Genomic DNA, 27,753 nt, shown 5'->3' on the forward strand with positions numbered 1-27,753 from the left:
AAGTTTGTTAGAACTGTTACATTTAGTATAATGCTAAATTTGATATAGTTCAATTTGCTCAAGTAAACTTTGCAAATAATTATTATTTCTATTTATTTGATATGCATTGGGTTAGGTTAGACTAGGTTTATTTAAAAATCAATAATTGTAGTAAGTTTTGTGCTATGTTATGTTTTGTGTTATTATGTATGTAATGATATTATCATCATATCAAGCATCGTCATCATGACGGTGTCATTCATACTCAGTAGTGGGACGTTATATAGGCTGAGATGATGATGATGATGATATATATCATTACACATCCCTTTGAATTACAGGACGATTATAAAGTTCCATGCTTATGTTTCAGGTGTCAGGAGTTAGCAATGAAATATTCAGACAGATCGAGATGGTCGAAAACGATCACGATGCGACCACGGCCGCGGCGCTCGAGGTAAGAAAGAAAAGGCATTTTTAGGGTTCCGTAGCCAAAATGGCAAAAACGGAACCCTTATAGTTTCGCCATGTCTGTCTGTCTGTCCGTCCGCAGCTTTGCTCAGGGACTATCAATGCTAGAAAGCTGTAATTTTGCACGAATATATATGTAAAATATGCCGACAAAGTGATACAATAAAAAATTCAATTTTTTTTTTTAAAATACCTCCCATAGACGTAAAGTGGGTGTGATTTTTTTCCTCATCCAATCTTGTAGTGTCGTTGTCGCTATCGTTGGATAGGTCTTTTAAAACCTTGGGGGTTGCTAAAACGATTTTTCGTTTTAGTGATTCGTTTGCAAAATATTCAACTTTAAAGTGCAATTTTTTAATAAAATCGAGCGTTCCCCCCCCTCTAAAATCTAAACCGGTGAGTGGAAAAATTTGAAAAAAACAGGTTGGTAGGAAGTATTATCAAACTTACAAGGAAAACTATAACGGTTAAGTTTTCTTGAGAATTATTAGTAGTTTAAGAGTTAATAGCAGCCTAAGGTATAAAATAACTTGGAACATTCCGTAAAAAATACGAAATTCTTAGAAAATATTACTTACTTTTTTCGTAATGGCTACGGAACCCTATTTCGGGCGTGTCCGACACGCTCTTAGCCGGTTTTTTATGTAGCCCGTACTGTCTTACCGCTGGACAAAGGCTTCTTTTTTCTACCGCCACTTTTCCCTATAGTGGGCATGCAACGGCCAATTAAGCGGAAAAGCGCTCAGTTCGTGCCACAGTCTCCTCTTGGGTCGGCCTCTGCTCCTTTGGTCTTAATGGTAATAAAAGAAATGAAAAAGAAAGATCTTCATTTTTTTCACTTTAATGAATCAAAGTAAAAATCAAGCCAACAAGGAGATAGCGGGACAATTTTAATTGTTTTAACCCCAAATTGTCGAAATTTTGTAAATGATAGAGAGACTCGTAAAACTAGCAACAATGGAAATTTTCCTTGCAGTAGGAAAAATAATCCTATTAATATTATAAATGCGAAAGTTTGTGAGTATTATGTCTGTATGTTTTACTCGCTCACGTTAAAACAGCCGGACAGATTTATGCAGCGGGCGGTGCAACATAAATATTAAATACTGAAGTTAAGACGAGCCATCCAACTTTTTTACCAACTTTATCGAATGGGAAGTCGAAAATAAGTTTTATATTTCGAGAAGTATGAGCTGCAAAGTACCGATCAAAACATAACTATTTTTACTAAGTACCTAGTAACTTACTTAATACCTAAGTAGTTGTTGACGCCTTCGACTCGTATGACGTTGCATTATCAACCTTTATTTTACAAACATTCTAGGTAGGTATTCAATTTAAAATTAATACCCCACATTGCGGTTATTTAAGTCTTATAAGTTTTTATCTTTTACAGGCGGTGGAGCGCCGCGGCGAGATGATCGTTCGTATACTTGAAATAAGACAAGTGGGCCGGAACAATATTGAGGCCGCCAAGAAATTCTTTTCACTACAGGTAACTGTTTGATGCATAAATAAAATCTTAACAAAAAAGATATGTAAGTTGGTCTAAAAATATAGATTCTATTTTAATGTTACCGGCCGTGTTTGTGAAGTTGACTTTTTTGTATATGTCGGCGGCCGATCGTAAAATCCGCCAGATCACGAAAATCCTAGGCGCCATTTCATGATATGCCTAAAAGTGGGCCAGGCATATCACGATGTGCCTGAGAAATAACACGGCAGATCGATTAAAGTAACGCATCCTCGATATTCCTAGCTCTATACCGGGCACATAGTAAAATACTTTTCTCTGTAATCAAAAATAGTTTAGGTACGACGCTTTTAGTATGAATTGTGACCACAACACACGAGCCGAGCGAGCGAAGCGAGCGTACTGCGGCGCGGCCGGCAAAGTGCCAGAACCGAATTAAGTTGTTCACCTTAGCTATTGTTTGATTTTGCAAAACGCACTTCAAATTTTTCTAAGTCCTGGCTCCATACTAATTTTGTTTAAAATTTTCTAAGTCCAAAATCCGATATGGCGGCGTTTCATGATATGCCTAGGAATTTCATGATCTGCCTAAACGTCAACTAGGCTAATCGTTAAAAGGTGAGTTTTAAATGATAAGACGCCCCTTGTCCCTTAGCCAAATCATGAAATGGCGCCATTTTATGATATGCCTAGGAATTTCGTGATCTGGCGGATTTTACGATCGGCCGCCGACATAAACAAGGGCTATAAGTAGATAAGGTGATTCGGGAGACGTAAGCAGACCCAATCTTATCGTAATAAGTTACGTTGATGCCAGTTAAGGTATATCGTACCAGTATTAATAAGATTTTAATTTTTTTGGTTGGGTACAAAAGTAGGTATTAAATTATTTACGAAGTGCATGGTCACTTTGCGATTAACAGTGTGAGGGTTTTACTGAAACATGATTGTGAACGATCCATTATTTATATTACTGTAGGGTTAGTCCTGCTCACGTCTCCCAATCACCCTGTATAACAAGTTATTTATAAATAAAGCTATAAATAAAGACTTGAGCAGGTTTCTTTCTTTGCTTATCCAAGGTTTATACAGAAGAGGGTTTCTACTGTGAGCAGTCACGTGTAATAAATGCTCACAAATTAACGTCAATACAGGCTTCTATCGGCTGACATGGTTAGCTTTTGAGGTTGGGTGCGTTCATGCTTGCGGGAAAGATTTACTTAAGCATAAACAATTTATACTACATTATTACATTATTTGTACAGTCAAGGAAATTAAATCACTACCGAGGGTGGAACCTTTGTGCTACTATGTCATATTGACATTCCATACATCTGCTAAAGAAATCATGACAAAAATGATTATGAAAAGGTTCCACCCTGGGACGCAAAATAATTTCCACGACTGTACATGTATGGTAAGATTTAGAAAAAAAAATGAAGCTGATACCTGGTACAGTCACCAGCACCAATATATGACACAACAAGCGTGTATAAATATCGGATACGACTATATTTCTAAGGCCGGAAGGACGTGTCAGATATTTTTGCAAGCTCCCCTGTGGCAGATATTAATGCTGGTGACTGTACCGGTATCTGATCTTTATGGCCTAAAAAAATAAATTAGCATGTGATAAGTCAGCAAAAACTTTATTCAAACACTATAGCTATAATAAAACCAAGGACACCATTTACTACGCTCTCAAAATGAACCAGGCTCTTCATATACGCCAGAGATTAACCTTAAAACGTCACCCTCCATTGACCTGAATACTAGTGAACAGAACCCTGTGAAAGAACGCTACTCTAGTGAACCCTATTGTTCCCGGCGGTGCCCTAGATAGCGGGAATGCGAACGCAATCTAGACCGGCATTGCCGGGATACGGTGCCGGCATGGCGGTCGATGCGAACAAGCTTGCGGGCTGATTGCATGCCCATTTGAATGCGAAAGATGGATTGGGCTCGATTGGACAGATCAATCCAATAAATAGCTTCCGAATCAGTTGGCCGTTCGTTTGTGTAACTAAAAACTTTAGAAGTCAAACTCCTTAGTACCTATTTGAAACTTTTTCACGAAAAATGTTACTGGCCACTGATAAATCTCCAAGGACGCTTGCTGTGTTAGAAAAACGAATGATATTGTTTTGTTTTTTTCTCTGGTTGCAGTTTATACCGAACGTTTTCTTGCGTTTGTTTTAAATTATTTTAATTACAAGTGAACTTTAATTAATTACTTTAATTAGATAGGTACATTATTTAAATCGTGATTTTTACAAGCTTTTATTTAACTTGCCCTGTTAGTTTTTTGGGTCAAATCCATTTTCAAGTTCATTTTATCCCACTTCAAGTGATCAAGTGATTATTATGTAAGTTTGATGACAATGCAAGGTTCAGGCAACAAAAAAAAATATCAGAACAAAACTTCTAAACTAAAAATAAAACTTATTGATTATTAGTGTTATACTTATGTACAAGGAATTCTTCAATGACTCATCCGTGAAGATCGAGTTTAACAAGTCCCGAATATATACAATCGAGTTCATAAAATTGTGAGCAAATATTTGATCAAAAATATCTGGTCACGACTCTATTGTTAACGAGATAGAAGCGTGTTCAGATATTTTTGATAAAATATTTGCTCACAAGTTTATAAACTCGACTGTACAAACATAGGTAACTAAGCTAAGTAGCAGTATTAGTTTGATTAGTATTGACTGAAATAAAAATCTAATTGTAATTAAATTTCCAGGACGCTCGCCACATAGTACAACTAGTGGAAATAGTGAAGCGGCCGGGTCAGACCCTGGGCTTGTATATCAGAGAGGGCGACGGAGGGGCTCGGACCGATGGCGTGTTCATCTCCCGGATAGCTCTGGAGTCCGCCGTCTATAACAGCGGCTGCCTCAAAGTTGGAGATGAGATCCTAGCCGTGAACCTTGTGGATGTACGGCGGATGTCACTGGATGACGTCGTTATCATCATGTCGATACCGCGAAGACTGCTTCTGTGTACTAGGCAGAGAAAAGGTAACAGAGGTATAAAGCCATAGGAATTTATTGATTTTATTGGTTAGAGAGCATTTTTAATACACGCCCCAATTCTAGTACCTAGTCGTAATATTCAGTTAAAGAACATGTGCATAAATTTTTCGAACTGGTTTCCTAGGTAATATAAAAAAGAATTATTCCGTTCGCTCCGTTAGTTAGATTATGTTACGGCGTAACGTCACTAGCCCCAACTCCTGAACTTTGATTGACAAAATAAAAAATACAGGTACGTGTAAATATGTAAGGTGCTGACCCGGGGATATTGTATCTGAGCCGTCTGATGGCGTCCTTACGACGCCATGTTCGCCATGTTCGTTCATGTGTGTTGTGTGAAGACAGTCTTCTGGCGAACACAATGTAAAATGGCCGAGAAGAACATGGCGTTAAGGACGCCATCAGACGGCTCAGATACAATATCCCCCCAGCTACAATAGCCCCGGGTCACCTTACATATTGTACCTGTATTTTTTCTTTTGTCAATCAAAGTTCGGGAGTTGGGACTCGTGCCGTCACTCCGTAACATAATCTAACTAACGGCGGGAATGGAATAATTCTTTTTTTACCCAGGAAACCAATTCTAAAAATTGATGACATGTTCTTAGTCTGTCGATTGGTTTTAGGACTCCGTAGGTACCTCAGTTGGCAAAAACTGAACGCTTATAGGATAACTTCGTTTTCCGTCTATCTGTGCGTCTGTTTGTCTGTTCTCCGTCCGTCTGACAAGACTCTTTTTCCCTTTCAAGCTGAAATTAATATCAAATACTCGGGTCTGCTGCCCCTTGGAGCAGTGAAAAACCAAACTTCTAAGTGAACGTAATCAGAAGATGCAGCATGTTCTTGAAACTTGAAATTTGGTACGAAGGTAGCTTTTATAGCACAACCAATAAGAAAAGTCTAAGGGGCTGTTTCAACGCCCATTGATTAATTTTATTTGACGGATAAATATGGTGCCCCGTCTCCATCTATTCGAACAAAACAAACAGAGATGGCATCACATTTATCCGTTAAATAAATTTAATCAATGGATGGTTAAACGGGGGGCAAAAAATCTTATTTTTTACTGTCTTTATATGTCAGTAACCGTCTAACATGACACTGCGCACTTTTTGCTTAGAAGAGACAACACCCTAGAGCAACACTGGGTATTCATAGATACCTACAAATTTGTACGGAACCCTCGTTGCACGAGTTCGTTTCGCTTAAGTGTAATAAATTGTGCATTTTCTGTGACAGGTAAATCTGGCCCAGGTTCACCGTCTCTGCCTCGCAACGAGCACAAACCGCCGCCAGTTGTTGTATTGAAAAGAGACATGAGAGACGACGACGACAGAGATAGAGTCGACGGATTGTATTCACAGTAAGGACTTTGTGTTTTAAATTGTTAAGGTGTTGTTAAACTTAATTATTCACATGTAATGGGCATTCTAGCCAATGTTAAGTATATTAAGTTAAAAGCTCACAAAATAAACAGGAGCGTTTGAGCAAGCATTCAAGCGAATCAACGGTAAATTTGCCTGTCTTAGATATGACATGGCATGTTTTTTTTGCAACAAGACCAATACAGTTTCACCTTTATATATAGTATTAATAGTAGCTGTGGCCAGTGACCCGTGAAGAATACTTTTATCTCTATCACGCCGAAACGATATGATTTTCCGGGATAAAAATCTCCTATGTCCTTCTAGGCCCTAGAATCTAGGTCTCAAACTAGCTCCATACTAAATTTCATATAAATTAGTTCAGTGCTTTAAGCATGAAGAGGTAACAGACATACAGAGTTACTTTCACATTTATTTAGCTCGTACTTCGTCTGAGCAAAATTATTCATATTTTTTTTATTTAAAAAATTATAATCCTAGTGGTTGAAATTGAGACTTAATCGCGATCCTGTGCCAATATTACACACACACACACAAACATGCTCACAAACTTTCCAATTTATTTAGTAGGATACATAGGGTGGTGCAATATCTACACACAGATATTGTCCCCAGATCATACAGCCACGGCACGCTGCGGTCGACGGGCGGGCCGGGCGGCGGCGTGCGCCCCGTCGGTGACGGCCGGGAGGAACGCAGCCGGCTGCAACTCGGCGCGCTCTCCCCGGACTCCAATGCGCTCGATATGTACTACAACTCGCGGCCGCCTTCAGATCACTCTACTTGGAGGTACAGTCCAAAAACCTTGGCACACTGTTTATAAAAAAGATTAAGTAAGTACTCGTAAGTAGTAATAGTAAGTAAATGGTTGAGATTCCTGTATTTTTTTTTTTGTGAGTTATGAACGTTTCTGTACGTGAATCGATAATCCAAGTGTGACTACAGCGTTAAAATAGTGACCACATTTTGATTAAAAGTTCTGATGAAAAATATTTACCGGTGTATTCACCCAACTTGCTCAACCATCTGCTGATGATTCCGAATTTTAAATCTCCTTGTAATAACGTTGTAATAATTTCGTACAGCTACCGTCCTCCACCACCTGTGATCACGGAGCAGCCTAAATCTGGGGCCACACACTTTGTGCCCTACGAGCGTTCCTATCCCAACACGTTGGAAAGCCTCGCAGAGAAGGTGCATTCCTTCTACCCGTCGGAAAGTGGAAGGTAAGGACTAAGAAACAAAGTCCTATTTAAATAAACAATTTTATTCTACATTAATCTTTTAATCTAATCTATCAATGCTTATGAGTTTGAGTTAAGTTTCTCATGTCACACCTGCTTAAACTGAATGTAAGATAATAATGAAGTAATGTATGTATCCTTGTGAAAAAAGAGTTTGGGATTGTGTTGTTGCCATAATTTTACTTAAATGTAATCTTAGAAGGACTATCTGAAAATATAAATGTGTATTAATTTCAGTACGCGCTTCAATACAAGAGTACCTAGATCTGGTTCAGAACAACAATTGCCTCGAGCCGAAACCCACGGCGATTTTGGGCGACACTCCTTGCTAAGATCTAGCTTAAAGGCATCTGCAGCTACCGGTGGTAAGGCTCTTACCCATTATTTTATCTTTTTGTATTATTATAATTAGAAAGTTCAACATTATTTACTCCTATTTTCTTTTTCAGCTTCAAGTTTGTCAAGATACAATCAAAGATATGGAGTGGGTATGGGCGGCCCAGGTCTACCCAGCAGCGGTCTTACAGGCAGTGGTTTAACTAGTTCCGGTCTTGGAGGTCCTGGCCTACCTTCCGGGCTCTCCACGACCGGTCTTAGCGGCCTAACAGGTTCAAGCTTAGTAGGATCTGGCCTAACCAGTTCCGGCCTTGGAGGCGGCTTAACAGGGTCTGGCTTAGGAACACTTGGAGGAACATACGGCACTACAGGGTTAGGACTGCCATCGTACAGCACCAAGTTTGGAACGAATAGAAGGAATAGAAGTTTGGACTACTCTTCGGATACAGAAGCCACAGCGCCGTCAAGAGCGCCATATTACTCTGGGCTGAGTGGATACAGAAGCAGTACGCTGGGAAGAGATATTAGTTCTAAGTTCAATTCGCTTCCGAGGGATGTAAGAGGCACTGGTCAGAGGCAAGTAAATCACAAAAATAGATCAATTGAGATGCCTAGATTGAGCTTTGTATTGTCATTGATCAAACCTTTTTGGTACAGGTTGGGGTTGTCGAGGCGTGCGGGAAGTGTTCTTCAAGATGAACCAGAACCATTGTCTTCACGTTTAGATCTACGTTCTTCCAGAGGTAGGGTCTCCTCAGTTACTGGTAATAATTTAACACATTAAGGGTCTGTTTGCTGTCTGTTGTAATACAAGGTGAAATTTCAAACATGATAGTAATAAAGACTCCGATGTAAGCTTTGTGGATTCCCGTGAAAGTAAAGGATCGGAAGTTTAATTTGACTGTCGGGTCCAATCTTTTACGAAAGTGAAGCTTTTTTTTTAGCACAAACCTTGTCCCGATAATAACGAACATAGTAAAAAATAATTATGCAATTCGGTGCCGTCGCTCGAAAGATAAGCGCGTACATACATTTTGACGATTCATTTTATAGATATATAGATAAAAACTGCCAAAAGCTAGAAAATGTCTAATAAAAAATAAAAACTTTTTTATTCAGTGTTCACGTCGGATGAGTACCGCGCGTGGCTGTCGCGCGCGCCGTCCACGAGCGCGCTGTACGAGACGCTGCGCCCGCGCCTGCCCACGCATTACTCCGCCGAGAACATACACGACGCGCTCAAAAATGTTAGTATAAATGCCATCGCCCTTTGCAAGGCATATCATACATAATTTTGTATCTATATGTCGCGTCTCAAGTTTTAGTGTAAGAAATACTCTCTATTTTGTGTACGGTCAAGGATTCATGAGCCGTCATGAAACCTTTTCAAATGAAAAGTCATTACGATTCTCCTTATTAATTAATGCGATGTCACTATGACCTTTACTGTGAAATGGCTCCATGGTGGTTTATGAATTAAAGGCCTTGACCGTACCTGTTTTATGTATCGTTACTAGGTATTTTTCTTGTACAATAAACAGTCATTGTATTGTATTGTACTTATTTTTTATAATGAGTAACAGTAATGAAAATATAATTATATCTTTTTACATACATAAACTATCGTAAACTTATACATATACGTAAAACAAAAAATATACTATATTTAAAACAGTCCCCTTAGGCATGATACCGATAATGCTGGCAGAGTTCTTTCTTTGAATAATCAAGCTAATTCTTTGTAAAAGGAAGCTGTCAGCTTTTCTGTTCCCTGTGACGTGTACTAACCTCTTAGTTATTTCAAAGCGCATGGTACTTATCTCAAGTAAAACTTATTGGTGTGACAAATATATAATCCCAAGACTAAGTATCCGCTGCTTTTATCACTAAATATTCCATTATTCCCAGATGGAAAGCGGCAGTCGCTTTGGGTCTTCCCTCGGCCTGGCTAGTCGTCGAGTAGAGCGACCTCGGCATCTTCCCGCTCGGTCACTCTCTTCCCAACAGCTGGGCCCAACAGCGGGCGGCTCGCCATCGGCACGACGCGTGCGGCAGCTATTGGAACTGGGGTCGCGGTTCAACTGCCCCAACCCCAGCCCCGTTCCCACACCAGGGTCAAGACACCATCGCCATTTAGATATAAATCCCAATGGTGAGTTGCTTGAGCACTGTTTTTTTTTCAGGTTCTGTTATGTCAAGTCCTTTGATAATTGACGCCCCTTTTGAATCAAGTTTAGAGAAAAACATTCAGCTTTCTTCATTTTTCTTTAAGAAATTGACAAATAAGGTCCAGGGAGTTAGAAATGCGCGGCCGAGTTTTTTAACCGGTGAGAGTCCAGTATTGTCTGGACCCTCCCTTTCCTGTCGTCCATAATGGATTTTCCTGACTGCACGATACTTCTTATATTTCCTATAAAGCACCTCATATAAAATTTTAGATCTAAAATCACGTTAACAAAAGCAATGATTAAGGGCCTGTTTCACCATTTGTCGACTAACTTTAAGTGTCAGATAAAAGTAATGCCGCCTTTATTCGGACAAAACAAACAGAGACGGCATCACTGATATCCGTCACTTAAAGTTAGTCGACAAGGGGTGAAACAGGCCCTTAGTGTCTTTGGTTGGCCCGGGCCAAAGCGACTTAACACAACAACTTTTTGTTATTTCAGAGTTCCTAAAATACAAAGTGGAGAAGCCAGGCTCAGGTGGTCTGTCGGCTTCCATGACTGGCCTATCTCGTCTATCCGGGGGGGTGTCCGGTATGCTCTGGGTGCACTTGTTGGCCGGGCGGAATCTGCGTCCGGCGCCGTCCGGCTCGTCGCCCGGCTCCCCGCCGTCCGGGCCGCTGGCGCCAGCGCAGCCCCCGGTCGCTCCCAGGGATCTTTACTGTGTATTGGAGTGCGACCGAGTGCACAAAGCTCGGACTGTGGTGAGCAGAAGTTTACTTAACAAAACTCTTTGTTACTTTCTTAGGCCGTCTTGCAGGAAGTAATAAATCTAGATTTAGTCGTTAAACCTGGCTTAAGCTTGATAGTTCCATACATTTTGACACTACTAAACTGAGCTTAACGCAAACTCGAGATTTATGTTTCCAGCAAGTAGCCATTAATTGTTTAAAATCCTTAATAGACAAAATGTTGTTATAGTACGTCTAAAACATAAACACTGCTCCATTATGTCATGTAATATAGGACTGTAATAGGTATGTAATGAACTACCTTGCTCGCGGTTTCGTATCCTAAGAAGTATAAAAGTAGACTATGGCTAATTTTCTACTCCGCAGAAATTTCAAAGCATCCGTTTCGGATCTGTATGATAGTCAAGGTTTACGTTTGCCTAAAGTTCAAGTCTCTAGCTCCAATGGTTTAGGCTACAAAGGGAAGTAAAGACTCCATAAATAATTTGAACACATTGCCCTTTGGAATGAACCCCAAACCACTTCTTCCCCTCAGGTCCGCACAGGAGAGCTGCAGTTCGACTGGGACGAGTCATTTGAGCTGGAGCTAGTAGACAATCGGCAGCTAGACGTGTTGGTCTACTCGTGGGACCCGCAGCATCGGCACAAGCTGTGCTACCGCGGAGCTGTCACACTACCCGACTTGCTTGCTAGATCGCCTAACCATCAACTGGCCATTAAGGTATGCTATCCAAGTCAGAGTAAAAAGCGTCGTATCGGAGTCGGATTGTTCTCCAATTATTGTACAGTCATCGTCATAAATAAGTGATCACTTTTGTACCATGTTTAAAAAGCCATACGAAATTGTGTAACGACTGAAAGCGACAAGATACAGAAAGGATCACTTATTTATGGTGTTGACTGTACTTAAGCTTCTTGGATTTTGCTCGGATCTCAAATGAAGTTTTTTTCAAGATGACGATTTAGCTACTGTCGTTGAATCATGTTCAATGTGTTTGTGTCCGTTCGTCCACCTTAATGCATTATCTTCAGTTTTAGAGCATGATATTACGTCAACTATACAAAACATTAAGACGTTAACTCCAGGAAGTTGACTGATGATTGGCCACCATCTCCAGTTATATCTCCTATATTCTAGATGGAGCCCCGCGGTACCCTTTACGTGCGCGTCCGGCACACGGAGCCCCACGAGTTGTTCCGGCGCCGTCCGGCGGCGCCTCGCCTCTCGCCACCGCCCCTGTTCGGCGCGGAACTAGACGCGGTGGTGGCGCGGGAGGTGCGGCCGCCGCATGCGCCGCCCGTGCCGCTCATAGTGAGACGCTGCGTTGAAGAGATTGAACGAAGAGGACTGGATATCATAGGTACTTAAAAAATATTTTTGGTAGATTTTTTGACATTCCTAAATGCCTGTTGTAGCCTATATCACATAAAAATATTTTGTCTTTGATTTCCGGCAAAAGTTGTCTTCTGATATCCCCAACAAGCAAGTCAACAAAACCAAAAGAGCTGAAGAGCATAGTTATTTTACGCACACGATTATATTTCATGCAACTAAACTCACTGAAAAACTCATGCAGACTTAGTAAATCTAAGGTTTTAAGCTTGCATCTCTTTCACTCATAGGTATTGTTAAACTCACGACTTAACGTGACAATTATTGCTAAATAATACCTCAAAACTGCTGTTTTTAGCAATAATTGTCATGGTTATGTCCCGGTTGTAAACTTACATGAATAAGGTATTTCCGATAGCTTACATCAAATACTTAATTCTATGCAATGTACCCACCTACCTATGGGTAAAATATGTAATCAGAAATGGAGCCTCAAATCATCAAGCGTCACCCGTTTGCGACAGAAACATTCATGGTCAAGAATATTTAATTAGCACACTTCTAACTCTAATAGTTATTATTTTTGTATTTTTTATATTTGTGTTTGCTGTTTATTGTTTTTTTGTTGTATTTGTATGTATTTGTGAAATGTCTTCTTTCTTTATTTCTTAATTCAGGCGGATTAAACTCTATATTATACAGCACGCGAATAGTATTATGTACTTAGATTATATTCTTCTAGCTGTAACGCTTATGCCTGTTGCAGGCCTCTACCGATTATGCGGCTCAGCCAACAAGAAGCGCATCCTCCGCGAGTCATTCGAGCGGAACTCCCGCGGCGTGGAGCTCGCGCCGGACTCTGTCCCGGACATCAACGTCATCACGGGCTTGCTCAAGGACTATCTCCGGGAACTGCCGCAGCCGCTCTTCAGCCGATGCTTATATCAGATGACGCTGGACGCTCTTGGTAAGTTATGTTAAATCTACAGAATTGAAGCAGTTCAGCGGGCAGTGATGTAAATACCATACCCTCCTAAGACTCAGCGTACAACATTTTTGAATGTAATGTCTAAGCAAATGTCAACTTTTCTTGATTTCCATTAGGTTTAATAGTAGTTTGTAAAATAAGAGCATAAAACAAGCCATTTTACTAGAGACGTTCATATAGCCACCCGAGTCGGTACGGCGAGGGTGGATAGACACGTCGAGTGGAAAATGAGTTTAATGCTCGACTTTTACACTGCTTTTCACGTCAATTGCGAGGAAATGAAACAGCAACAGTGGAAGCAAATGTTCACTTACTAGATACCTTTTATTTATCAAGGATTGCTATATAATTATAAATTAATATTTTATTGGTTTATTTTGATTGATTTTTAGTTTTATATAAATTATGTAAAAATTATATGCTTAAAAATGACAAGTGATACAATTTATACAAGTAATACCTATGGACTCCCACCCCCAGGACTGATTGTCCTAGCGCGGCAACATTAGGAGAGCCGACCCCGCATAAAGTGGGGAAGAGCAAATACGAAGAAGGGATACTTATGGACTGAAACATTTCATTTAATTTTCCCACAGGAGTATGCCTTCCAGACGACCGAGAAGGAAATGCTCGACTGATGGCCTCAATAGTGGAATGTTTGCCTCGCGCCGCGCGCGCAACCCTGGTCTTCCTCTTAGACCACTTGGCACTGGTCGTGGCTGCTCAAGACCGGAACAAGATGTCTCCACAGCATCTAGCCGTCGCATTAGCGCCACCGCTAATGCTGCACTCACAACCGCCTACCGATCTAGACTACCAAAGACCGATTCATGTCCTTCAATGCCTTCTTCAAATCTGGCCAGCGCCTAAGCGTTCAGGTAATGTCATTTCGTATATTAGTCTTCTGAGTTATTCCACTTATACATTAGTAACACTGCAACTGTAGAGAAATTAAAATATCACATTGCTAATTCAACAGAAACTTAATGCACGGTTAAATATCACCACATTTTAACATAACATGCATGCACAATACATTTTAACAATACCTATACCTACTAATCATTAGCACTTATACTGAGGCCATACTTGCTCCAAATAACTTCTAAATTTGCATCTGGTGCAGGCATGATCCATGTATACCGACATGTAGCAACGCAATCAAACGAACACATTGTACAACAGGCTAAGCGGTACCTTAACGCATGTATGTTTGTAGACAGTTCGGCGCGGCGAGCCAGCAACCGGGCTGCGTGGAAACAGAGTCAGTGCGTCGCAAGCGGCCTCACTCATACTCCCCCAAGGTAAGACCCACTTTTATAGGCCCCTAAACCTTTTGGACTAAAGTTCATCAGTCTTTGCTAATAATCAAGTGTGATTATTTACACTAATTAGTTACACACATAGTTTCAGATGTAGGTACTTATTATCCAAATCGAGTTAAAATGTTTTGGCATAGAACAAATACGAGTATAAAATCTTTATAAAGGTCAAAAACCTTTTGTCGACCCATTATAAGTAAGGTTTTCATTATTATCTGAGCATGATTAATGGAAGTTCATCATTTTCGAATTAGTCTCGTTGGAATTCATGATAATGATAATAATATGCTTATTTCATTTCTTCGACTGAAAAATAAGTGACGTATATTTTTGATAGAAATTTGGTAGTGTGACAAAAATAATAGTTAACCTACATAGAAGTTACATAGAATTGGTTAATATTTTTAGTAACAGTGCACTGTAAATTTGCACACTTGTATTTTATGTTAATCATTTCACTAAACGATTTCAACCATTTTTTTTGTTTTTGTTACCAGGCAATTGTTTAATTTTAGCCTTAGTATAAGTGTAATTCACATTGCAGTCACGTAGTTTAAGCAATCAACTACTAAGTATTGGGCCAACACAACTAACTTAAATGTACCAAACATTTTGCAAGGACTCCAACACTTGTGTTACTTTAATAACAATCACGAATCAGGAATTGTTATGGAGAAATGCGATCCTATTTTGGGTCTAATACTAGTTGAAATTTACAATGTGTAACATAATTGTACCGCACGTACAACAGATTGCGCGATTAAAAAAATAATTCATTAATTATGCGAACTTCTAAGAAATGATGATTCCATCGTCTATATTTCCGAATAAATACAACTTAGGGCTCATCAAGGATAGAGTGAATAGGCTGTTACTCAAACAGTGAGATACACCTTTGGCCTCATCTGTACTTTTCATCAGGTGAGATAGGGGTTAATCACGTGTCAGTTTCCCTATGAAAAAAATTACAACTAAAGCTCTCAGTGAGTGTAGAAGCGATAAGTTGGTTGATAGTTGGTTCCAACGTTGGCTCAAGCTTGGTTGGTTGGTACATACATCATGCTTATTCGGCAGGCCGAGTTCCGCCCTCAGTCAGTCCATATCGGCCTCAAGCGGCAGCATCAGCAGCATCTCCGCCGCCAGCTCTCTCGGCTCGGCCCGCGCCCGACCGCTCGCCGCCCGCACATGTTCGTATACACTCCTGCTATGCTCTTTACTCTCGTGGACGTAAGCCGAGATAGATATATACGTGTACACGATAGTGAAGAGATAGATTTTACAGACATGCACTCCAGCTGAGATTCAAAGGGTACTAGGATTCAAAAAATATAATAAATAATAATAAAATCAGTGAGATCTATGAGCCTTGCCTCTACCCATTATTTATACATTATTCATACTCGTAGACTGAGACCGCAAGCCGTAACTGAATATGTTCTAACACTGTAGATAAATATAATCATTAAAATGAGGTCATGTACCGATTTTAGTTTCTTAATGAAGTTGGCCACTGAAGCCCCAAGATCTTTTTCTACTATTTGTATTAAAATTAGGTAGGTACTTATTGGAATATCAAACACATTGTTACTTTGACACGAAACGGATTGGAAACCCTAAACACAATCTTTCAATGCTTCTGCTTAAATGCCTTGCAAGCACCTTCATTTTTCATAGCGCACTGATTGGAGTTATTTCAAGACGTTGACTCACAAAAAAACTGTTATTAGGCTCTCAACAATGCCGTAAAAACATTTTTTTAATAAAATTCGTTTTGGGAACTGATGACGTATTATCTAACGGGCTAACGTTCGGAATCTCATTTACCATCTCTTTCTACCCTCGTCTTATGCCGTGTGAGAGAAAGAAGTGGTGAAAACGATTGTGATTCCAAGTGTTTGACAATAAGGCCTGTGAATACTATCAATGCGTTTGATTGGTGTTTTATTTGGTTCAGGTTCTCTCATCAGTCAGGGGCGTCCAATATCGTCCGCAGTCGCCTCTCCGCGGGCCTCTGCCCGCTCCTCCTCGCTCCCGTCAGGTGACAGTCTCGTCGCCCGGTTCGCCCAGCAGTAGCTCGGGCAGCCACAGCCCCGCGGACACGATCAAGCACGGCGGCTCCGTGTCGTCGATCCTGCGGCAGCCGGAGCGCGGCGGTTCGCCGCGGCACTCGCCGCGCGCCTCGCCTCGCGCCTCGCCTCGCGACTCGCCGCGCACGGGCACGCCGCGCGAGGGCATACCGCGCGAGCACACGCCGGGCTCGCGCGACTCGCCGCGCGCCGGCATCCCGGGCACGTCGGCCGGCCTGGCCGTCACGCTCAACTCGTCGGGCGCGCTGTCCCCGCGGTACTGCAGCGCCACCAACCCCTTCCTGCAGCAGTACGACGCGGAGGAGGAGGCGGAGGCCTGGCGCGCCACCGACATCTTCTCCCCGCCCTCATCCACGCACACATAGTGCTCATAGCGAATTGAGATTTTCTAGTCAATTTTTTTATCGAATCGAAAGAGTGCTACGATTCCGCTGTATATTATGTTGTTTAACGAGTGTGGTGCGCGCTCGTGATGTTTGTTATATATAGAGCAAGTTACGATGTATATTAATGTGAGAATGTACACTGACGCGCGAGGCACGCGCCTCGCCGGCCGCCGTCGCTCCGCCCCGTAGCCTCTATAGTGTTTATCGTATTGTAATGTACATTGTATATAATTAAATACGTATATGTAGGTACGCTCCCGTTTTGTACCCTTCGGTGGGATCTGCGGCGGGCGGCCCGGGCGCTACACACATCATCCCACATATCAGAGGCTTGTGCGCGCTCCCGGCACCTCGCCACGGGAGGTTCCGACTCTCCCAGCGGATTCATTCAGATGGCGTTACCAAGTATCCCTATGCCGGCAGTGGGCACAAGTCAGTAGCTCGAATAGGGAGAGAGTATCATAGAGACCAGACGTACGGACTGTCTTGAGACTGAGACCATATCAGAGTAGTTAGGGGCTCCGAGCCACGCGTGGGACCCTCGGAGAACGAGCGATCGCCGACAGACACTTCTGCTGTACTCAGTTGCCCGATGCAATTTCATGTTGAAAGCCAAAGTAAAAAATACTTATAACTCTAATTAATCTAGAATGACGTGTAACAATAAAATTTAATATCAATAAATATTTAATATTAGGGAAGTCATTTTTACGAATCGCTTCTTCTGCGAGGGATTGGAATTAATTAGGGTTTGAGATCGGTCGCAATCTCAAGATCAGAGGCGCTATGTTCAAATTCCGAAGCGATTGTTTCAATCAAATTGCATAGTTATCCGAGAAGGCCAACCTCGGTATTTGAATAAAGACTCTCAGTTCAATTATATAACGAGCGTCTGCTAGACATATATGTATGAGTGGGGGAAATCGACCAATGACTGCATTGATCCTCTAATTGTCACTGCCATGATTGGTCCATTTTTTTTATAGAAAACATAATATTGTATACACTTGTTTATATGTCTGTCGGAAGCTACATGGTTACCAACCACTTTTGAGCAACACTTCAAGACAAAATTTTGTTGTTGATAACTGTTTTATAAAACCATTGCACAAATAACGCGACTGATATGGGACACAAAATGTTTTTTATACTTGTTTTTTTACCTGCCCCTCGTAATAGAAATAAATTACTTTGGAACCTCGCTTATAATAATAACGATACATGTTCGTCCACGAGTGTCATTTGTTACATTTGAGGTTGGTATTAATGATCCAAAACAAATTAAATGTAAGTACCATCATTTCATAAACTATTCAGTTACATTTTCGTTACAGTCGTCAGTTAAATCAATTCAATTAGTCAGTTAATTTTTACCATGTTTTTTTTATATGTTTAGTAAATACATTATTAGTTAGGTATTCTCCACATGGTACAATTATAAATTTGTAGAAAAGTGTTAGATACAATAGGATACCTATTTAACATGGTGTATTAATACCAACCTCATCCTTAAAATGTCTGTTTTGAATAATCAGGGTTTCTTAAAATATTAAGAATAGTAATTTGATTTGCTTTGTCAGTCATTTACTGCCAACTAGCATTACCTAGTGATTTACGAGTACAGTCTATTAACTAATAGGCCAATATTATAAGACCTTTTATAATATGAGATTCGTGCACGAATTAAACTACTAAATAATATTAAATAACGGTACGACAAAATATACCAATGTTTATCTATCTCTGTATACTGTAGATTACATGAATTGTAAATAACATTATGCAGTCATATTTGTTCTTAGAAAAGTCGGTTCATTTTGTTGGATCTTGGACGATATGCTTCATTCATACATAACATAACGTTATTTTAAAAATACATTAAAGAAAAGCAGACTTTTGTATTCAGAATGTAAAGAATCATAATAACCAAATAGAGCATTTTAAATTTTATAAACGATGACCAAATAAAAAGTTTTTATTTTACTATAGTTTTGTAAACGAAACTAGATCATTATATACTCCACTGATGTCGTCACGTGTCGTAAAGCAATACATTTGTTTTATGATGACAAAAGTTGTGTCGTAATTAACAACTAAGTAAGAAGTCAATTAGGCATGAGTCTGCTTAAAGTAAAATGTAATTAACAAGATGGCGGGAGAATACAATCCAAAGCCAATAAAAACTATTATACGCCGCGGTGTTTAGTCAGACACAAAAATAAAATACGAAAAGAAAGAATTAAGGCAAGGTAAGTTTGAAACGCGACTTTTCACAGAGTAACTAGCTGCTTCAAACGTTTGCGTTTAAGATGTCCAACGTCCAACACGCACTGATTAAAATATACGATAACCGTAGCTTTAACATTTGTGATTGGCTTGAAGTGTCGCTCGACAGTCAGTAGCCGCCGCGGCAGCGGTAGTAGTGTGTAGTGACTACGGCGCACGGCTTCAGTTGGCTTCAAAGCGGCGGTCGCTTTGAGAGATCATCCAGATAACTTTATACTAGGTTAGCGTAATTCAAGGGTTTGAGGACGTTCCAACTGGCATTTTTACCCCTTATGAATAGAGCAGAAACTTGCTTGATTTCTCTGTTAATCTTGATTTGTTAATTGTTTGTTGTTCTACATTTTATGTTTTACCAGGGTTTTCATTCAAAATAAGTTTGAGTGCTTTAAAATCATAGTTTTATGCTTTGGACGGAACTGGTATTCTTTGGGATATCAGATGGGCATGGAGAGGTGCGGAATAGCGAGGCATAGCGTTTTCTTGTTCACCCAAGATTCTCCTTCGGTCACTGATGCATATAAGTTATGAATTAGGCTTTTATCACTTGAGCTGAGTTGAATGGAAACACCCTGGCTGGCTACGATAGAGCCATTTTACGATGATCTCTAAAATTATTAACAACTTTTTGATATCACTTTATAAGACTCTTGTCAATACAAATGTCACAGGCACTATCGTAAAATGACTCTCTATAGCGTTTACAATCACGATTCTTGTTTTTTGTAGACTGATAGCACATGTTTCCATATCTATAAGTAAGAACATCGAAAGTGTCTAGACATCGGTCACGTAAGAATTTATTCGTATGTTGATACCTACATATTTTAGAACAGTTTATCTAGTTCTACTAGATACTTACCTGTGCGAAATATATCGCTCGCTTCTTGGTATTTACCAAAAACAGCAGTTGAGTATATTAATAAATTAAACAGGGTATAGATAGGCTATTATAAAGACATTTGCTCTCAATTCAAAATGAACAAGGGTCGTGGTATATTAGGTGCTCTAGCTGTACTGTACGAGTATGTTTTATTAGGTGGTGGCAAAGCCAATTGATTATTATTATTGGGTGGTTGGAACGTCGAAGGAGTACCATGAAATTCTTTACCGACTTTCACCAGCAAGGGGTTGTTGAATGTCTAAGTCAATTTGCGTGGGATTGGTTGAAGCAATACTTGTTTGTTAAGTAAACGTAAGATCGTTTCATGTTTCGAGAAAAAAAGCCCAAGCTACGTCAAATGTATGTATGTAAAATAAATAAATCCACTGGATTAATCAAATTTGATAAGTACGGATGGCTTTACAATGCCTACATAAAGCAGCTATTTATCTGTTATTCCATGACGTAAGTTTAAAATGGTAAGGAATAACTTGTTACGGATACAAACTTTTGAGTCGATTACAAATAAAATTTAATAAAAGCTTGTATTTAAAGCAGTTCAAAAATACTTATCTAAACTTTACGTACAAAAGAGTAAATTAAGCATTGATTTTAAAAACAATACTTATTGCTTCAAACTAAGCCCAGCCTAGAGGTGATAATGTTTACGCTGTGAAATAATTGCTTCGAGAGTGGAAAATTGCATGAAACTTAAACTAAACAATGTCCATCGGTGTTCGATAGTAAGAAGCATTTTGTGATTTCACTACCTATATGTATGTAGATGTATGTTTTTTAAATATTATTGAGATATTGCTAGGGCCTTTTTTACCAACAAAACAATGGTTGCTATGGTCTAATTTTTCTTTCGATTTTATTACAGAACGATAAGACACAATGTTAAACAAAGCTGTAGGATTTATAGTTATGAGATAATATACCTCCCTTATTTATATATATGCAGTAAATATTTCTATCGAACATTGGATGGTCTTTCTCATAAAGAACTAAGGAACAAGATTTCTAAGAGAAAATGGTTAACTTTTTAAAACAATGGCTTTAAATTCTTAATTATTATATCTAAAAGCCGAACGAAATAGCTATGTGTACGATTAGTTGAATGGTTATGTGAATGTAAAAGTAATTGGTGAAATAGCTAGGGCCGTTACAGAATCAGAAGCATTATAACAAGCAATTTATAGAAGATGGATTAGTTAAGGGTGACGGAAGTCAAACGTTATCTCATTGAATCTTTCAATAATATTTATAGAAAGAATTATTAAGTCGTTTAAATATAGTGAAATTTTATTTGTAATATATTGAAATATTTATAATATAAAATGCATTGTAGATATTGATCAGTGATTAAAGTGACTCTCATAGCGACGACCGCTGTACGTTTGCGTTGCGGGGTCATCGACCTCTCGAATAATATCAGTATTTCGACAATTTGGTAAAAGTAGCGTTACTACGTGTACTTAAGGTAACGAGTAAACGCCGCTCGTATCTGTACCGAGCGGCTGAAACACAGACGAAATAAATAATACGACGTTAAATGACTTTCATTTTGAGCGTTATCATTCCTCCTTGACTTGATCTAAATGACTCCTCCTCTACGCATTTTTTTCTTTTTTGAATTATTTTTTATTTGTCTATAACATACGATTTCCATAAACAAAATTGTCACAATTTATTTTAGAAATAAAATATAGAAGTAATGAAATGAATCAAGTATTTATAAATAATACTACTATTTGACACCAATTGAGGGTTTTCAATGAGACGAAATATCTGGCTAGATGGCGTTATATGTATTTCGTTCGATCCAATTTATGAAAAGAGTAAACAAAGACGCCATTTATTCGACCACAGACATTCAATGATGTTGAAAACCTTGAACCTATTGCAAAATAATTAATCTGTTCAGTAAATCGATTAATTTATTAATTGAATAGGTCAAACTATTTTTGTCTAGTTTATTATTTACAGTACTTGATTTCATTCCAAAGACTGTTTATTCAATTATAAAAGCAGTAACTATTTTTTAATTTTAAGGAAAGTAAATAAAAATCGCTTATTCATCCGCGCATTAATCGATTTTTAAAATGTCAAATTTTTCACCATCTCTACGCTAGTCTATGCTACTACAGATTACACACATGTTTCAATCAAGAAATAACGTCAGATTTTGACGAAGATTTATCAAATGAAAAATAAATATTAAAATCAAGTAAATTTTGGTGAAAAAAGTGATTAGACATCTAGTTAAAAGACACGAATTATAGATAAATGTGTTATTGATTCGATCCAGCGAGTTTTTATAAGTACCTACAAGAATTTTGATGAAATCGGGTTGTTTACACTTTTTAACCGACTTCATAAAAGGAGGAGGTTCTATGTTCCAATGTTTGTATTTTTTTAAATCGTTTTTTGTCTCGCTAGATGGCGCACTGTTGCGTGAGGTTTTTAAGTAGGTATGGCTTTCAAAGTCTGTTATTACGGGCGTGAAAACAAAGTTTAGATTAAAATCATATTTAATACACCTTAAAACCGTACCATAAAAATATCGAGCATGCCACAGTGTTGCATAGTCCCCGTTTTGTTCGGAAAAAAGGGAGGACAAAGGTTTCCGAAAGACAAAACTGTCTCAAAACACAGATATTCATTGCCCCGGAACGCATATTTGCCATAATTAATTTCAGATATTGCAAAAAATTCACAAAATTATTCTTATTATAAATAAACCCGCGTAGCTCACCCAAAAACTATGAGAGGTGACATTTCGGAGACCTCACGCTGCACTAGCGCCTCTAGTGGCCAATTCATACGCGATAGCCCTCATTGTAGACCGATTTTCAAATTTTTTTTTTGTTTGAAGATGTACTCGTCTGAGATGGTCCCATTGTCACCAAGTCAAAATCTGATGATGGGATCCTAGGGAAATCGAGGGCAAACCTCAAAAGAGGGCACACCTATGGCGATTTTGGCATTTTTAGCATTAAGACAAGCATTTACATTCAGAAAGTATTATTTGGTAATCTGGATCTGATGAAGAAGAACGTAGATGCCCAATGGAACTCGTTAAAGCTAAGTAATGCTCGCGCGTCTATAAACAATCATGATTAATATACCTAGTAAGGGACTAAGAAGAAGCTTTAAGTTAATGATTCTTTCGAACTGAACTGATGCTGAAGCCGGAAGGTAGGCAACGGAACTCTGTTATAAAACAACGTAACTAAGCCGTGTTTGGGCTTAATGGAATCGTTGTGAGATGTACTTTAGCTACGAATCACTAAAAACTGAGAAATAAAGATATTTTTTAACAAAAAAGTAAAACCGACTTCAACAAATAAAAAAATAACAAAAAATGGAACCGACTACAAAACCCTTGAAAATATTTTTCTAGGTAGGGTACGGTAGCTCGAAGTTGGTGACTCAGCACGACCCAGCAGGAGTGATTGAAACCCAGTATTTAGGTGAGGTAGACGACTATTGTTCCACTCCTGCTGGCTCGTGCTGAGGCGCCGACTTTGAGCTAGTAGGTACCTAGAAAAATATTTTCAAGGGTTTTGTAGTCGGTTCCATTTTTTGATATTTTTTGGAGTCGGTTTTACTTTTTTCATAAATTGGATCGAAATACAATATTCATATTCATATTCATATTCATTTATTGCAATCATGTTCATTTGTACAATTATTGTAGACCTTAAAGTAAACATGCGAGTAGGTACATGATACCCTGTTAGGGCACTGCAATTTTCTTACATTCTAAATATATAGTATTGTTTGGTCAGTTTGACGTTTACTTGCGATTGGCTTATTTAGTTATTTAAATATAAAAGTTTACTCGTAAATGTGATGAAAAACATTGTATGTCGCACGGGCGGTACTAGAAATACGAACATCGACTCATTAAAGCCCTCTTCGACTTCGGGCTTCTAATAGACTCTCGTTCGTAATTCCTTATTTACCACCCTTAAGACACAATGTACTATTGTATACAATTTGACGATCCTTTTGTGAATTTGCTATAATTACCTGACATGGTGTTTATAATGTATTTTTTCATAAGGAGATAAATAAATCTAATCTAATCTAATCATTAGTTTGGCAGCTGGATTAGGATTCCGGAATTTTACTAAATTTCCAAAAAAACATCGTGGTCTACGAAGAATGCCCTGTGCATAATTCCAAGTTTCAAGGTTTAGCGGTTAAAATTTCGCAGTTTTATAGGTAGTGCCATGAGAGTTGAAGTGGATTATTGATTATACACACATCATTACAGATTACCTACATGAAGAAGATTGCATAAAAAAAGAGAATTAATTACATGAATGAGTAAATGTCAAAATTCCGCTGTCATTACATGACTTGTTCTTGTGTACGTGACCACTACCTATGTACGCCTGCCTACATCTCGATGTCGTAGAAATATCGGAACAAAAATCAACACACGATAAAGCGATCAAAAAGTTGTAAGGACTGTGACTTGAGAGTATCTTTGAGTGTGTATCTTGGGAGCCTTGGAAATTAATGTATTTTTAAAATCGGGTAAGCCGTTTTATAGGATACCTATATTTAAATATATTTAAATATTAAAACACGTTCCTTCTGATGTAAATTACAAACTTTTTCTGAAATCAAAATTCTGTTCATCCCAAGCCACTGAAGCGACGGCATGCTCTGTCTATGTCGGAATGCGAATAGCTTCCAACAGCGAGGAGCCACAATTTACAGGCAGGGCAAATTGAAAAAATAAATTCACGTTTCGATTGTTTATGGAATTGTAAATCTAAAAGAGTTATTCATTCAACTAAATCCAACGTTAGTAGGCTTGTGATCCGATATTAGGTCTAGTTACTCACTTAATCACTACTCGTAGTTGTACCAACTTCTTGTCAGTTTTGGTCGGTAATCAAAATGGATATAAAATTTGATACATTGCAAATTTAGTCAGTAAGTATAGCTAGAAAAAAGCTCTAGAATTAAACATTTTGCATAAATTTATTTACTTGCGAATATAACCTACCCAAAAGGCCATGTTGGGCCTAATGCTCAGCGAAACTCTATAGGTCAGGTTTTGTTCCCAAGACATGAAGATTTTTACTTTATTTTTAATTAACGACTTCATTTGATAAATACTCGTGAACTTACTATAGAATACTCGTATCAGTCCAATAATTTTGCTATTCAAAAGTTCTGGTTTCTTAAAGGAATAAAACGATCAGAGTTTTGAAAACTGTCACCGCTTTAAGTAGTTTATAAGTTTTACTTTCACTGGGGAACAGGGCGATAACTAATCTGTTTCCATAAGATTTTAGTACTTCAAACTTGTTCAACGCAGAACAAGTTGAAGCATTTCTCGAGAGAAATAAGTACAATAAGTCTTCTAATGATTCCATCAAAAATATTTCATGATAAATCGTAGGGCCTGGAATTTTGCGTGCGGCTATTGACAGATTGTAGGGAGAGAGCACCGCTTTTAATCGATATTATCGATAGTATCCAACTATTATCAATGCGGTTAATTTATCTAAATAAAATAAAACTCGCAAGCTTACTTGCATTACCAACTCTTTATATATATCTAATATGTATTCGTAGTAATAGCGATTTCAATACCTAAGGCAATTTAAATGGATTAAACTTTCCGATATTTCGAACTTTTTAGGGTTCCGGAGCCAAAATGGCAAAAACGGAACCCTTATAGTTTCGCCATGTCTGTCTGTCTGTCTGTCCGTCCGTCCGCGGCTTTGCTCAGGGACTATCAATGCTAGAAAGCTGTAATTTTGCACGGGTATATAAGCAAACTATGCCGACAAAATGGTACAATTAAAAATTAAAAAAAAAATATGGTACCTCCCATAGACGTAAAGTAGGGGTAATTTTTTTTCTCATCCAACCCTATAGTATGGGGTATCGTTTTTATGTGGGTTATCGTTATTAGGGATTTGCTAAGACGATTTTTCGATTTAGTGATTTGTTTGCGAAATATTCAACTTTAAAGTGAAAATTTTCATTAAAATCGAGGGTCCCCCCCTCTAAAATTTAAATCGGTGGGTGGAAAAATTTGAAAAAATTCAGGATGGTAGTAAGTATATCAAACTTTTAAGGAAAAACTATAACGGCTAAGTTTGCTTGAGAATTATTAGTGGTTTATGAGTAAATAGCAGCCTAAGGTATAAAATATACCTAAACTTGGAAGATTCCGTATAAAATACAAAATCCTTAGAAAAATATTACTTAATTTTTTCGTAATGGTTACAAAACCCTATTTTGGGCGTGTCCGACATGCTCTTGGCCGGTTTTTTTCATCATTGACCGCTAAAAAAAGTACAGTCGAACAAATTGAATCATGACCCAGGGTGGAACTTTTTTATAATCAATTTCACTATGATTTCCTAGAGAAAAGTATGAGATGTCAACATGACATTAGGGGCAAAAAGGTTCCACCCTGCCTGGGTCTTCAATTTGTTCGACTGTAAGTATCATCGGAAAGTTTGAGGTTTTATTTAATAGAAGCATAAAAAAAAACCGTCGATTTGTCGGTAACATCGATAAAAAGCGGTGCTCTCTCCGTAGGTACAATCTGTCAATAGCCGCACGCAAAATTCCGGGCCCTAAAAATCAGTTATAAAAGTTACGAGTTTTCATGAAGAGACAAGCTTCTAACTCTGAAAACCCCTCATCTTGATGAAAAAGACGAGCAAGTGGGTCTCCTGATGGTAAGAGATAACCACCGCCCATAAACATCTGCAACACCAGGGGTATTGCAGATGCGTTGCCAACCTAGAGGCCTATGATGGGATACCATGTCATGGTTTTAGGAAATAAGAAAGCCATAATTAGACATAGAGAAAATAAAATTATTGAAATTATTAAAAAGCCGTGGTGGCCTAGAGGTTTGACCTATCGCCTCTCAAACAGAGGGTCGTGGGTTCAAACCCCGGCTCGCACCTCTGAGTTTTTCGAAAATCATGTGCGGAATTACATTTTAAATTTACGGTTTTGCGGTGAAGGAAAACATCGTGAGGACCTGCAGAAACCTGCGAAGCAATTCAATAGTGCGTGTGAAGTTCCCAATCCGCACTGGGCCCGCGTGGGAACTATGGCCCAAGCCCTCTTGTTCTGAGAGGAGGCCTGTGCCCCGCAGTGGGACGTATATAGGCTGGGGGTTGGGGGAACGCACAGATAAGCAAACTGAAAAATATCTATATCTATATCCGCCAAGTCGAGCAAAACAAAAACAAAGGCACGGCCGTACCATACTTTTCTCGAAGCCATTCAGGCTATTTTCAACATAAATATTACTAGAAGTTTGACGAGTATTTAAATTAAAAAAAAATCTTATTATCTGACACAATGTTGAGTAAAATATTTTATAAACGTAAACTTTTCTTGATTTTTTTTCCTGCTGCATTCAGAGCAGCATAACAGATTGCAGAAAACTTTGATCCAAATAACATAGCTATAATCATCATCATCATCTCAGGATATATACATATACGTCCAACTGCTGGGCACAGGCCTCCTCTCAAAATGAGAGTGCTTGGGCCGTAGTTCCCACGCGGGTCCAGAACAGTAGTAAGTATATTTCAACTCAATGGCGAAAACTAAGTAGGTC

General features: G+C 38.8%; 1 protein-coding gene across 3 annotated transcripts in view; it reads left to right on the forward strand.

Annotated features, from left to right (window-relative positions):
- Positions 1–21,694, forward strand: part of RhoGAP100F (Rho GTPase activating protein at 100F) — a 56,420-nt gene extending 34,726 nt beyond the window's left edge. The window contains exons 3-21 of one of the 3 annotated variants that reach the window (XM_074095552.1): positions 353–436; positions 1,847–1,945; positions 4,674–4,959; positions 6,205–6,328; positions 6,966–7,139; positions 7,436–7,576; positions 7,832–7,959; positions 8,044–8,506; positions 8,588–8,673; positions 9,050–9,177; positions 9,839–10,082; positions 10,600–10,859; positions 11,383–11,568; positions 11,986–12,208; positions 12,947–13,147; positions 13,765–14,046; positions 14,392–14,472; positions 15,565–15,677; positions 16,445–21,694. In XM_074095552.1, the coding sequence (XP_073951653.1) occupies positions 353–436; positions 1,847–1,945; positions 4,674–4,959; positions 6,205–6,328; positions 6,966–7,139; positions 7,436–7,576; positions 7,832–7,959; positions 8,044–8,506; positions 8,588–8,673; positions 9,050–9,177; positions 9,839–10,082; positions 10,600–10,859; positions 11,383–11,568; positions 11,986–12,208; positions 12,947–13,147; positions 13,765–14,046; positions 14,392–14,472; positions 15,565–15,677; positions 16,445–16,942 (3,801 nt within the window). In that variant the 3' untranslated portion in view covers positions 16,943–21,694. Of the gene's footprint in view, positions 1–352; positions 437–1,846; positions 1,946–4,673; positions 4,960–6,204; positions 6,329–6,965; positions 7,140–7,435; positions 7,577–7,831; positions 7,960–8,043; positions 8,507–8,587; positions 8,674–9,049; positions 9,178–9,838; positions 10,083–10,599; positions 10,860–11,382; positions 11,569–11,985; positions 12,209–12,946; positions 13,148–13,764; positions 14,047–14,387; positions 14,473–15,564; positions 15,678–16,444 lie in introns of all 3 variants that reach the window. The other 2 variants (XM_074095553.1, XM_074095554.1) reach the window with 2 other exon arrangements.
- Positions 21,695–27,753: the final 6,059 nt, after the last annotated feature.

This window comes from Choristoneura fumiferana, chromosome 12 (genome assembly GCF_025370935.1).
Source record: "Choristoneura fumiferana chromosome 12, NRCan_CFum_1, whole genome shotgun sequence".
Lineage (NCBI taxonomy): Eukaryota > Metazoa > Arthropoda > Insecta > Lepidoptera > Tortricidae > Choristoneura > Choristoneura fumiferana.